Genomic DNA, 13,850 nt, shown 5'->3' with positions numbered 1-13,850 from the left:
TCCCCCCCCCCCAGTTTCACATTGTCCCCTACCAGAGGGGACCACTCTTGCTCATTTCTAGTGTTCATTCTGTCTTCTTGATCCAGCCCCTCCCCACCTGCCCCATAGGCTTCAGTCCCCACCGAACTACATGTTTTCAGAAATAGCCTTTGGATTAGTTTTGCCTTTTCCTCAATGCCTGTTGCAGCATCCCAACATAGAGGGTCTCAGGACACAGGAACAGAGGGGCCAAGGAGAGAAACCCCAGTATGTGTTTGTGAGATGCTACCCAGGGGTATCTTTGGGTGGAGTCCCTGTTCCTATTCTGCTTCTGTAAATATATTCCTTAAAAAAAATACCTTGTTTGGGCGCCTGGGTGGCTCAGTCATTAAGCATCTGCCTTCGGCTCAGGTTATGATCCCAGGGTCCTGGGATCAAGTCCCACATCGGGCTCCCTGCTCAGTGGGAAGGCTGCTTCTCCCTCTCCCACTCCCCCTGCTAGTGTTCCTGCTCTCGCTGTGTCTCTCTCTGTCAAATAAATAAATAAAATCTTAAAAAATAAAAAATATCTTGTTTATTGAAATATAAGGCACATACAGAAAATGCTAGTAGTGAACATATAGAGCACACTGGATTTTCCCCAACAACCCCTCAAGTGAAATGGAACCCATTTAGGATGGAGTAGCAAGTGTTTGAGGATTAAGCTTGATCAGTGACTGCTCTGAGTTTGTGTGAGTAGTTATGTAATTGGTAGTTTGTAACTTACACCAGAGATGACCAGATGGGTTTTGTCCTAACGTTTGGAATGTAGAGTGCCCTCTAATTTATGGGTTAAGTTCTGTCATTTGGCAGGAGGAAGTTCACACAGGAGCAGGTGTAGGGGAACTTTTGCATACCCTTTTCAGGCTTAGGCTCCTTGGCACAAGTGAAAAGGATTTGGCTTTAAGTTGCTGGTTTCAGTCATACAGTGAGGAAGCAGCCAGTCAAGGGAACAGCATGTGCTTCGGGAGTCCTGTGTCCTGTGCTGGCACGGTGGTCTTGGCGCAGGGATGACGTTCTTTCCCCTCCTGCGTGTAAACATTGCAAAGATTAGACATTCCTATAGGACCCTGGGTCAGACACACCAGCCTGCCCACAGGAGCTGGTGAGGACAGCTGTGCACAGCTCTGCAGTAGTGGACACCAGAGGCCCCTCGGTCAGTTACCTCGGTGAGGCCAGGGAAGCCACTTTGTGCAGGAGACACTTGAGCTCACTTGGTATGGAGGAAAGCACGTGCAAAGGCAAAGGGGTTTTAAAAAACCCTCTTCTAGGGGCGCCTGGGTGGCTCAGTTGGTTAAGCGACTGCCTTCGGCTCAGGTCATGATCCTGGAGTCCCTGGATCGAGTCCCGCATCGGGCTCCCTGCTCGGCGGGGAGTCTGCTTCTCCCTCTGACCCTCCCCCTGTCATGTGCTCTCTCTCTCTCTCATTCTCTCTGTCTCAAATAAATAAATAAAATCTTTAAAAAAAAAGATCTACTCTCTAAAAAAAAACAACCCTCTTCTTATCTCTACTTCCACAGGCTCATTTTTGCCTGTTTTTGGGCTTTATATAAACGGAATTATATTGCATGCTATCTTCTTTGCTGAACAGTGAGTGACAGCCGTCCATTTCATTGTGAGCGGACGTGGTCTAGTTGGTGTCCCTGCTGTGTTTTCTACTGCATAGATATACCATGTTTTACTTACCCAGTCCTTCCTGATGTACAGCTACCAGTGTTTCCAAAACAGGAGGTCTGGGCTATTACGGGTAGCAATGCTATGAACATGCGTGTCCTTTGACGAGTGTATGTGAGCCTTTCTGTTGAGTGTATACCTGGGAGGGTAGTTTGGGTACCAAGATTGTGGAGGCCTCTTAACGTGAGTTGGAAAATGTTGCCAAATTTTCTGTCTTTTCAAAGCATTTGTGTGATATCGGTGCTAACTATTCCTTAAATGTTTTATAAAATCCATTAGTGAAGTCTTTGTTTTCTTCTGAAGAAGTTTTTTTTTTAAAGATTTTTATTTATTTATTTATTTGAGAGAGAGCATGAGAGGGGGGAGGGTCAGAGGGAGAAGCAGACTCCCCGCCGAGCAGGGAGCCCGATGCGGGACTCGATCCTGGGACTCCAGCATCAAGGCCTGAGCCGAAGGCAGTCGCTTAACCCACTGAGCCACCCAGGCGCCCTCTGAAGAAGTTTTTACGTCATGGATTCTATTTCCTTAGTAGTTCTAGAATCATTCAGGTTTTTCTATTTCTTTCCGTGATGGTTTTTGTAATACAAATGTCAGTCATGTCAGGTTTGTGAATCTTTGGTTAAAATCCACATCTTTGGGCGCCTGGGTGGCTCAGCTGGTTAATCATCTTCCTTCGGCTCAGGTCATGGTCCCAGGGTCCTGGGATCGAGTCCTGCATCCAGCTCCCTGCTCCGCGGGGAGCCTGCTTCTCCCTCTGCCTCTGCCTCTCTCTCTCTCTCAAATAAATAAAAATATAAAATAAATAAAATAAAATCTACATCTTTGGTGGATTCTTTTGTCTTGTCAACTATTTTAAGAGAGGGATATGGACTCTCTAGCCACAGTTGCGTTTCTCCTTTCAGTTCTGTTAGGTTGTGCTTTTCTATTTCTAGACTATGTCACAGGCCTCATCTTTCCATCCCAGCAAATGGGCTCTTTATCCTTTGAGATGCTCCTCTGTATGCCAGCAAGCACTTAACTCATACTCTAACTAACTGAAACCCATTTTTCTGATTTCTTATTGCACTTGCTTGAAGCGTTGATGAGCTCTTCTACAGTGACTGGAACATTCCACCTGCCAGGCCAGAAAAGCCCTGAAAGCAACAGAATGCCTAGAAGACCACCCGCCATATGTCCCTTCCCCAAGCCAGGACCACACGCTGAACATGTACCGACCCCCCCAACCCAGGATCACGTGCTCTCTGCCTGCTCTCTTGCACGTACCCCCTGAACTTCTTCCTGTAAAACTCTCAGGGTCCATCTTGACGCCAGAGAGGTTGGCTGTTCACGCCTGAGCCTGCCACCTCCCCTGGCTGCTGGCATCCAAAATAAATCTCTCTCTGCCTCCCAAACCCTTGTGTCTTGAGTTTTTGGCTTCTCTTGCAATGCGTTTACCAAGTTTGTTCAACAATATTGGCAAACCTGGCCAGGAGCTGTGCCTTTGATTTGTCCACCCCTGCAGGATTCCCCTGGACAGAGCAGTTGGCCACAGCAGCACACCCGAGCTTGCCCGTTCCCTTCCTGAGTTAGCTGTGACAGATGGCTGACATGCATCTCTCGGGACACTGATTGGGAAGACTGTTTTTGATAACACAGCCATGCCAGCTTCCTTTGGGGTAGTGCTTACATGGTATGCTTTTTCCCATTCCTTTACTCTTAACATTTCTAGATTCTTTTATTTAAGGTCTTCTCTTATAAGTAGAATGTAGTTGACATTGGTTTTTTTTCCCTACTCTGACAATCTCTCTTTTCATTGGAAAATTTAGACTGTTTACATTTAATTTAATCATTGATACATTTTGGGCTCTTTATTTTTTCTGCCTATTCTGTTTCTGTTTTTCTCTTTTTTTTTTCTTTTGCCATCTTCTGGATTTTTATTTTATTATTTTCTCTGGTTTGGTAGTTTTGCATTCTTTTAGTATTATTTTAGTAGTTACTCTAGAGATTATACATGTGTTTTTGACTCATTAAAGCTTAACATAAGTTTATACATTAGCCACAGCCTGGACGGTACAAGGACCTTTGTGAATAATAATCATCAATTAATAATAAATAATAATAAGTAAATATTAATAAATTGTTATTAATTTATGTAGTCAGGATTCATTTAGAATTTTGTTGCTCTTTAATCCTGACATCTTCCTACTTCCATCTGGGGTTACTTTTTTTTTTCTTTTGCCTGAGGAACCCCTTTACTGTTTCATTTGGCATGAGTTTACTGGTGATAAATACTGCCAGTTTTTGCTTTTCTGAAAATTTGTGTGTCCTCTATTTTTGAAGGATATTCTTTAGTGGGTATAGGATTATAGGTTGGGGGGCGCCTGGATGGCTCAGTCGTTGGGCATCTCCCACTCCCCGTGCTTGTGTTCCTGCTCTCACTATCTCTCTGTCAAATAAATAAATAAAATCTTTAAAAAGGGGGGGGCACCTGGGTGGCTCAGTCGTTAAGCGTCTGCCTTCGGCTCAGGTCATGGTCCCGGGGTCCTGGGATCAAGCCCCGCATCGGGCTCCCTGCTCGGCGGGAAGCCTGCTTCTCCCTCTCCCACTCCCCCTGCTTGTGTTCCCTCTCACATTTTCTCTGTCAAATAAAATAAAATCTTTAAAAAAAATAAAAGAAAAAAAGAATTATAGGTTGACAGTTATTTCTGTCAGTAGTCTGAAAATGAAGACAACTCCATTGTCTTCTGGCTTTTATACTTTCTGTCAGTCTTATTGTCACGCTCTGAAGACAGCATGTCTTCGTGGGTGTTTGAAAGAATTCCTCTATTTTCAGTTAGCACTTTTTTTTTAAGATTTTATTTATTTATTTGACAGAGAGCAAGAGACAGCAAGAGAGGGAACACAAGCAGGGGGAGTAGAAGAGGGAGAAGCAGGCTTCCCGCCGAGCAGAGAGCCCGATGTGGGGCTCGATCCCAGGACCCTGGGATCATGACCTGAGCCAAAGGCAGATGCTTAACGACTGAGCCACCCAGCGCCCCTCAGTTAGCACTTTTACTATATGTGCCTCGATGTGTTTTTCCTTGTATTTATCCTTCTTGATGCTCATAGTGCTTCTAGAATATGTAGCTTGATATCTTTCATCAGTTTGGGGGATATTCTCAGCTCTCTTATTTCTTCAGATATTTTGGATACCCCTTTCTCTCTTTTTTTAAGATTTTATTTATTTGAGAGAGAGTGAGCGAGCAAGAGAGAGAGTGTGAACAGGGAGAGGGGAAGAGGGAGAGGGAGAAGCAGAATCCCTGCTGAGCAGAAAGCCTGATGCGGGGCTCGATCCCAGGACCCTGGGATTATGACCTGAGCAGAAGGCAGACGCTTAACGACTGAGCCACCCAGGCACCCCTTGATGGTATCCTTTGAAGCATACAATATTTTTTTAAAGGTTTTATTTATTTGAGAGAGAGAGAGAGTACATGAGTGGGGGGAGGGGCAGATGGAGAGGGAGAAGGTGACTCCCTGCTGAGCAGACAACCTGGGGCTTAATCCCAGGACTCTGGGATCATTACCTGAGCCTGAGGCAGATGCATAACTGACTGAGCCACCCAGGCGCCCCGCCCCCTTCTCTTTCTGATCTTCATTTAGGAATCCAATTAAATATATGCTCAACCTTTCCACTCTATCCCACATGTCTCTTATACTCTTTACTAGACTATATCCTTTTGACTTTCTGTTTCAGTCTAGGTAATTTCTTTTGACCAGCCTTCTAGTTCACCAGTTCTCTCTTTATCTGTATCGAATCTGTTGTCAACCACATCCACTGAGTCCTTAAGTTTAGTTATTCTATTTTTCACTTTTGGAATTTCCATTTGTTTGTTTTTGATTCCACGTCTCCCCCGAACTGAATTAGTTAATCTTGTCTTTTAACAGTGTACTTAATTAAGAACATTAACTATAGTTATTTTAAAGTCCTTATCTGATAATGGCATTATCTGTATCTCTGTTGGGACATTTTTTATTTAAATGTAATTAATTAACATATAATGTATTATTGCTTTCAGAGGTACAGGCCTGTGATCCATCAGTCTTATACAACACACAGCACTCACCACAACACATACCCTCCCCAATGTCCATCACCCAGCCACCCCATGCCTCCCACCCCCCTCCACTCCAGCAACCCTCAGTTTGTTTCCTGAGATTAAGAGTCTCTTATGGTTTGTCTCCCTCTCTGATTTCATCTTTTATTTTTTCCCTCTCTTCCCCTATGATCCTCTGTTTTGTTTCTTAGATTCCTCACATGAGTGAGATCATATGATAATTGTCTTTCTCTGATTGACTTATTTCGCTTAGCATAATATCCTCTAGTTCCATCCAGGTCGTTGCAAATGGCAAGATTTCGATTTTTCTGATGGCTGCATAATATTCCATTGTGTATATATATATACCACATCTTCTTTACCCATTCATCTGTTGATGGACATCTAGGCTCTTTCCATAGTTTGGCTATTGTGGATATTACTGCTATAAACATTGGGGTGCAGGTGCCCCTTCAGATCACTAGGTTTGTATCGTTGGGGTAAATACCCAGTAGTGCAATTCCTGGGTCATGTGGTAGCTCTATTTTTAACCTTTTGATGAACCTCCATACTGTTTTTCAGAGTGGCTGTACCAGCTTGCATTCCTACCAACATCTGTTGTTTCCTGAGTGGTTAATTTTAGCCATTCTGACCAGTGTGAGGTGGTAGCTCATTGTGGTTTTGATTTGTATTTCCCTGATTATGAGTGAGGTTGAGCATTTTTCCTGTGTCTCTTGGCCATTTGGATGTCTTCTTTGGAGAAATGTCTGTTCATGTCTTCTGCTCATTTCTTGATTGGAGTATTTGTTGTTTGGGTGTTGAGTTTGATACTTTTTTTTTTTTTTTAAGATTTTACTTATTTGACAGAGAGAGACACAGTGAGAGGGAACACAAGCAGGGGGTATCGGGAGAGGGAGAAGCAGGCTTCCTGTGGAGCAGGGAGCCCGATGTGGGGCTCGATCCCAGGACCCTGGGATCATGACCTGAGCCGAAGGCAGACACTTAACGACTGAGCCACCCAGGCACCCCGAGTTTGATACAATTTTTATAGATGTTTGATACTAGTCCTTTATCTGATAAGGCATTTGCAAATATCTTCTCCCATTGTGTTTGTTGGCTTTTGGTTTTGTCGACTGTTTCCTTTGCTGTGGATGTCTTTTCTTTTTCTTGTCTGATTACTGCAGCTCGGACTTCCAGGGCTGAGAGGGGACTTCCTTGTCTTGTTCCTGGTCTTAGGGGAAATGGTTTCAGGTCTTCATCACTGAGTATGAGATCAGCTGTGGGCTTTCATACATGGGCTTTATTCTGTTGATGTATGTTTCCTCAAAACCCACTATACTTTTTATGTTGTATTTTGTCAAATGCTTTTTCTGTAACTATTGAGATGATCATATGGTTTTTGTCCTTTGTTAATGTGATGGATCCCATTGGTTGATTTGCCAGAGGGGAAGTGGGTGGGAGATGGGCAAAATAGATGAAGAATATTAAGAGCTATAAACTTACAGTTATAAAATAAAGAAGTCACAGAAATTTAAAAAGTACATGGGCACCTGAGTGACTCAGTCAGTTAAGTGTCCACCTTCGGCTCAGGTCATGATCCCAGGGTCCTGGGATCAAGCCCCGCATCAGGCTCCCTGCTCCGCGGGAAGCCTGCTTCTCCCTCTCCCACTCCCCCTGCTTGTGTTCCCTCTCTCGCTATGTCTCTCTCTATCAAATAAATAAATAAAATCTTTAAAACATAGAAATTTAAAAAGTACAGCATAGTGAATAGAGTCAATACTAATAACTTTTAATGGGGCTAAGTACACTTCTTGTGGGGCACACTGAGTAATGTAAAGAATTGTTGAACCACTAAGTTGTAGTCCTGAAACTAATGTAACATTGTGTGTCGACTATATTTCAATAGATATTAAAGAATAGAGGTTTCTGATAGAAATCACGGTGGATCCATAAAAGGCATTTATATAGCCATTACAAATATGAAGGCACCTCTGCAGAGATGATAAGATTTCTCAAATGTTCTTAAATGTTAATTTTTTAAAAGATTTATTTATCAGAGAGCATGTGCACACTTGCAGGTGTGAGCAGAGGGGAGGGGCAGAGGGAGAGGGAGAATCTGAAGCAGACTCCTCACCAAGCCCAAGCCCGTCACAGGGCTTGTTCCCATGACCCCGAGATCTGACCTGAGCTGAAATCAAGAGTCGGACATTGAATTGACTCAGCCACCCAGGAGCCCCTCAAATGTTCTGACGTGGACCACGCATGCTGTGAACCCTTGGGGGTGGGAGGGCATTTGTGACACACAGTCTGCCTAGAAGGGCGGGGTGCCTGGAGGACCTGAGCATGGGAGCTAAGGAAGGTGGGATGGAGCCAAGGCTCCCCTTCCCACCGTGCGTGGTGCCAGGACCCTCCCCGGGAGCGTGACCTTCAGGGGCAAGGGCTAGTGCTGACGGACCCCACTGACGTGCACTGATGACACGGGACCCCATTGGATGGAACGGTGGCACCCTGGGGTTCCGCCGCTGCCTGGCACCCCCTCAGCTCTGTGTCCACAGGCAGTTGGATGCATTCGCACTCTCTGTCTCTGGCTCAGCCTCACATGGACCCGCTCGCCCCACGACCCCCGTGTAGACAGGAGGTGCGGCTCCCACAGCGACAGGTCACAGGTGAGTGTGTGCTGCTCCCCGCTCCCTTCGGGCCGCTATGGGGGCTCGGGCTCTGGGGGGGGCGGCGTGGCCTCCTAGGCAGTGGCCAAGGACCCCCGGGCGCTGACCGTGAGCCGGCACGTGCAGCCCTTCCACAGCTCCATGGGGGGAGGGCTGCCCCCCTGCTGCCCGGGTCCTGGCCTCCTGGGCCAGGAGCCAGCATGCCCCTCCCCAACAGGGACCACGAAGCCCCTCCTGCTCTCCCCCACACCCCTCCTCGGCCATTCACCATCCTGGCATCCAGGGAGGGAGTTTGTTCTCACTCTTGCTGCAAAGTCGTTCATGTGGATGACGTCCAGCTCATTGCTTTTTGCCTATTATTGCCTGCACTTGTAGGATCTCAGAGACACCTCTGATCCCCCCAAACCCACAGGAACACTCGCTGGCCGGCCGTTCCAGCCAGCCTCGCGCTGCCAGCCTCGGGCTGGGGGACCCCACACCAAGCATCAGGTCAGCAGTTTACCGGAGCCTCCCGGACCCCCCGTGTGCTCCTGGTAACGGGGTGCAGAGACCCTGTCATCTCGGTGTGAAGCATGTCCAAGGACAGTGACTGGGAAGGAATCTGGGGGTGGGAGTGCCACAGAGTGGGAGCCCGCGTGTGATCTGCCAGCTCAGCAAGTGTGCCCCCCTAGAGCTAGAGGGTTTCCTCCACTCTCAGCTCAGACAGAGTGGGGATCGGCCCCCAGAGAGCAGACCCCTTTGTTCTCTGGAGGTTTTCATGTAGGGTCCTATTTGGATGTTTTTGGTTTGCAGCACCATGAAAGAGGACCTAGAGACCCTGCTGGCCTTGGAACGGGCCAACATCATAGCCAAATACACTCAGGTGAGGCCCAGAGAGGGACCATCGACACTAGGAGCACCCACTGCAGAGGTGGGGCCCAGAGCCTGCAGGCACAGGGGAGGCCCAGGTGGGCCCAGAGCCAAGGATGGGCCCGTTCAGCCCAGACAAGGCCCAGAGTCGTCAGGAACAAGTGAGATCTGGGGGAGGGAGGCATAAGTAACAGGCGAGGGTCTGTCAGGGGTCCAGGTCGTCAGTAGCCGATGAGGCCCAGGCGGGGCTCATAGGCAGCAGGTGCATGGGAGGCCCAGGCGGGGCTCATAGGCAGGCCGGAGTGGCTCTGACCCAAAGGGAATCCTCAGCAGCAAGAGCAGTTATGTCCCAGGCGGGGATCAGAGCCAGAGTCCAGCAGAGGAGACCCAGGTGGGTATTGTTGCCCGTAGGAGCGGGGCAAGCCGGGCGGGGATCATCCCTGGGAGAAGCCGGTGGGGCTGTCAGGCTGCTCCCGTGGGGCAGACAGGTCCTGCCTCTCCTGCTGGGCCATTTTCAGCGGGTCCTGGGCTCCCTGAGGACGCAGGGGAGGGAGGAGCCGTTCTGTTCCCTCCTTACCCCCATGCCCCTGGCTCTGACAGGACCCCCACCACGGCCCCCTCTGTTTCAGGCACACCCAGCAGGGTCTCCACGGGACCCATGGGAAGATGCTGAGCTCTCGCGGTGCAGGCTCACGGACCATCATGGCTTTCGGCAGTGAGTCACCTGGGCCCTCCTTCCTCCATCTCAGGGGGGGGATTGCATTTGCAGGAATGCCTCTCTGGAGGCAGGACCCAGCTCCCCAGCTCAGGGCTTCGACCCCTGGAGCCCTCTGAGGGCCAGAGTCTGGCCTGGGCTGGAGTTGAGAGACCCAGGAGGCAAACCCAAGAAGTGGACAGGAATGGAGCTGGGCCTTGGAGGAGTGGCCGCCATGCCTACTTCGGGGAGGCCCCGTGTCTGCCTCCTGCATTCATACGGTGGGTCCAGTCAGTTCAGCAGGGGCTCCAGAGGGTGAGGGGCTCTGGGACAGTGGCGCCAGTCTACTTAGTGGGCAGCTTATCTGCTGCCCCCTTGTCTTGTTCCAGCAACTTCTCCAGGAGACCCGGAGAGCTGACAACTGGGAGAAGATGCTGCGGAGCTGGGAGCACTACCAGGTCAGCGAGGAGGTGGGGCGCTGCGTGCCCGCAGACGGCACTGTGTCCCGACGGAGGGGGGGTACGGCCCTCAGCCTCCCCCCGACCCCACGAGAGTCCCCCTGCCTGGGGAGAGTCTGCTGTCCGAGCCCAAGTCTCCCCAGGCCCAAGGAGGACACCAGAGGGGCCGGCAGGTCAGGGTCACCACCCCCTCCTCCTTGTGGGAGACCCAGCCTCTCTGGAGACGCCATGGAGCCAAGGCCAGAACCTTCTAGAGGCCTCGTGCTCCGGGGACCCGCGGAGCCGTCCCTGGCCTGGCTCAGCAGCGCCGCCTTCTGTCCTGGAGATGCAGCGTCGGCTTATAGGGGGTCCCTCCACAGGTGCGCGGTCAGCTGTGGGCCCTCCTGCTCGATACTGAAAAGGTGAAGTCCACCAAGCGAGGGGTCTACGAGGTAAGCCCTTCCACCCCCAGCAGGCCATGGCCCTTGGATGAGGCCTTGGCGGGAGCTTGGGGGAACCCGTGGGGAGAGGCGAGCTCAGGCCCCAGGCTGGTCTCAGTCCTGGAGGACAGGCCCCTGTGTGGGGGGAGGGGAGGAGCGTTGGGCTGACCATCGAGAGTCCCCTCCACGCCCAGGGCTGCTGAGCTCCAGGCCTGACGCGGGCATCACGGGCATCGGTGGGCCCGTGTGCGGGGGCCCTGGCCTCAGAGACGAGGGAGGAAGGCGGTTTCCGCGGGACACACTCATGGGGTGGCTAGCAGCGCTCCCTCTTCGGAGGGCAGCTGGGGACAGTTAGGGTCCCGTGTCCTGAAGCTGGCCCCTCCTTCCCGGTTCTGCCCACAGAAGGTGAAGGAGCAGGCCCAGCTCTTCTCCAGAGACATCAGGCAAATTGACCTGGACGTGAACCGGACCTTCCAGAACCACGTCATGTTCCAGGACCGCTATGGGGTCAGGTGAGGCTGCGGGACAAGCAGGGTCCAGGGCCCCAGGGGTCAGTCCGAGGGTCAGGGGTGGCCCAGGGAGCTTCTGGGTGGGCAGTGCGGGCTCTCTGAGGAGAGGGGGCACGTTGGCAGCAAACACAACCCGGCCGTAGGGAAACGTGCTTGGGATGACCCAGCGGCCCCCTCCCCGGGTCTGCGGGGCCGGGACGGGGCCCCGCGGCGTCCCTGTGTGAGCGGAACCCCCAAGGCTGGCGTGGAGCTGCTAGTGAGGAGCCGGCGACAGAGGGCGGGGGCCGTGGGGGGGGGCGCTGCGGGGCCGGGGGCCAGGCAGCACAGACTCGGCTGGACAACGACACACATGGACCGATGAGGGTCGCCCGGCTCAAAGGGACAGCCACTCTTGGTGTTTTTCTGCATGTATCTGCATTTGATGGTAGATAATTGACACTGTTTGTACAGATCAGTGGTATGATGAACCCCCAGATGCCGTCCCCGGTCCAGCCCGGCTCCTGTGCTCACCACATGCCACCCCAGCAGCAAGTGTGTCCCAGCAAAGCCCAGACCTGAGGTCGACACTGTCTATAGTCATCTCAGTATGCACCTTAGAAAACAGGGGTCCCCGATGGATGTGTGCCCCCCACACCGGCTCCAGCCTGCAAGGATTTAGTGCAGCCCCTTAGTGTGCAGACGGTGTTGGCGCCTCCCCGGCCCCCGTCAGAGTCTCTGGATGGTCCGTCCTCCTCAGGAGCCCGGGTTTGGTGTTGAGCCGCCGGGTGTGGGGGAGACCCTGACGATGTGGGGGCCTAGCGGGAGGGGCGGGAATGCAGTATGCGCCTGGACCGGTGGGGTGCAGCCAGATCGCCATGGGAGGAGCTCTGTCTGTGCGGCCAGCGGCTGGCGGTGTGCTTCACAGCCCGGGGCCCCGGGGAGGCCGAGCTGGAGGCCGGGAAGGCCGGCGCCGAGGAGCCGCCAGGCAGGCGTGGACTGAGCCTTCCAGGGGACCGTCCCCAACCCGTCTCATGAGGAGACGTCGACATTCCTCCACGGAAGGGGGTGCCTTGTACCCCGGAACCTGGGTGGCCCCTGCGTCGGCCTTGGCCCTCAGAGGGCGGCCGCGTCACGGCTGACCTGTGACGCCTGGTCCAGGGCGAGCCAGCCTCCAGCAGCCTGAGGCCCCCAGGCACCACCCCAAACATCCATCCCCCTGTGACCACTGCACTGCGTGCCTCACACAGAAGGGCCCCAATGTGAGGGCGGGCCCTGCCCAGCGACACACCTGGGCACAGGATCGTGAGGTTTCTATAATGGCCTCTCGGTAAATATTCTCCACTTCAGCCGATCTGCCCCCGACCTCGAAAGCAGCCTGTTCCTTCTGTGCACTCGGGCGCAGCGACATTCCCATGTGGGGTTCCAGGTTCAACCCTTACCGCGTTAACAGGGTGGTGGTAACGCATTCCGGGCATTGGAAAACCAGAAGCCAGAGGAGGGTCGGGCCGTGGACGTGGAGGGGGAGGCTTGCAGCGGAGAGAAAAGGGCAAGAGAGGAATCGTGGACAAGCTGGAGTTTATCTCAATGACAAATGTGCCCTCTGCAAAGACAGCATTCAGAGAGCAGGGAGGAAAGCTACAGAGCGGGAGAGATACTTGGAATGGCGCATCTACTGCGGGGCCCTTGCAGACCGAGAACAAGCAGCTCTGTGATCGAACACATGACCCGGCACACAGTGGACACAAGACCTGAACAGACACTTGAGCAAAGAAGATGCGCGTGCGCGCGCGCGCACACACACACACACACACACACACACACACACACACACACACACACACACACACGCAATGTGCATTCATCCAGGGTGTGTGCGGGGACAGAGCTGAGCCTTCGTACCACCGCGGGACACCAGCGCCCGCCACACGCCCCTGTCACGAAGGCTGGGGGCAGGGGGAGCTGGGGTGCAGCGTCATGCAGCCACGCTGGAAGGCAGGCTGGCGGCTTCTTATAAAGCTGAACAGAGCCTCACCATATGCCCCAAAGTGCTCACAGTTATCAACCCAACTGGTTCGAAATCTTTTATCCAAGTAAAACCTGTGTGAAGGTTCTGTGCTTTATGCACGACGACTCAACCTGGAAGCACCCAAGCTGCTCTTAGGTGAACAGACACTGGCAATCCAAAATGGGGACTACATCAGGGACACACAGGACCACGCTACGGACGCGCTTGATGCCATGGAAGCACCTGGGCTGCGCTTGGCTCGGGGAAGGAAGCCAGATCGTGTGGTTGCGCTCACGGCACCAGGAACAGGCCAGACCACGGCGGGGAGAGGCCTCGGGGGCTGCGGTGAGCAGGGCAGGGGGAGCGCCTGGCCACCAAGGGGCCGTTCAGGGTGGGGCGGCGGCCCCAGGGCTGGAGGGGTGAGCTGGGGGCTCAGCAAAAACCCAGGAGCTGCCCATCCCACAGTGGGCGTTTTCATGGAGGCAAACGGCAAACAGCAGAATGAAAATAAACTCCATCCCACGGTA

General features: G+C 52.2%; 1 protein-coding gene across 1 annotated transcript in view; it reads left to right on the top strand.

Annotated features, from left to right (window-relative positions):
- Positions 1-13,850, top strand: part of LOC113914390 — a 15,514-nt gene extending 1,664 nt beyond the window's left edge. Inside the window, exons 3-10 of the mRNA XM_027579541.2 lie at positions 8,338-8,410; positions 8,823-8,899; positions 9,203-9,272; positions 9,889-9,974; positions 10,343-10,411; positions 10,771-10,842; positions 11,233-11,342; positions 11,790-13,850. Coding sequence (XP_027435342.1) covers positions 8,338-8,410; positions 8,823-8,899; positions 9,203-9,272; positions 9,889-9,974; positions 10,343-10,411; positions 10,771-10,816 — 421 coding nt within the window. The 3' untranslated portion in view covers positions 10,817-10,842; positions 11,233-11,342; positions 11,790-13,850. The remainder of the gene's footprint in view (positions 1-8,337; positions 8,411-8,822; positions 8,900-9,202; positions 9,273-9,888; positions 9,975-10,342; positions 10,412-10,770; positions 10,843-11,232; positions 11,343-11,789) is intronic.

The sequence above is a fragment of the Zalophus californianus genome, chromosome 11 (genome assembly GCF_009762305.2).
Source record: "Zalophus californianus isolate mZalCal1 chromosome 11, mZalCal1.pri.v2, whole genome shotgun sequence".
NCBI classification, from domain to species: domain Eukaryota; kingdom Metazoa; phylum Chordata; class Mammalia; order Carnivora; family Otariidae; genus Zalophus; species Zalophus californianus.
Note: the sequence above shows the minus strand (reverse complement) of the source record. Positions and strands in the feature narration are given on the sequence as shown.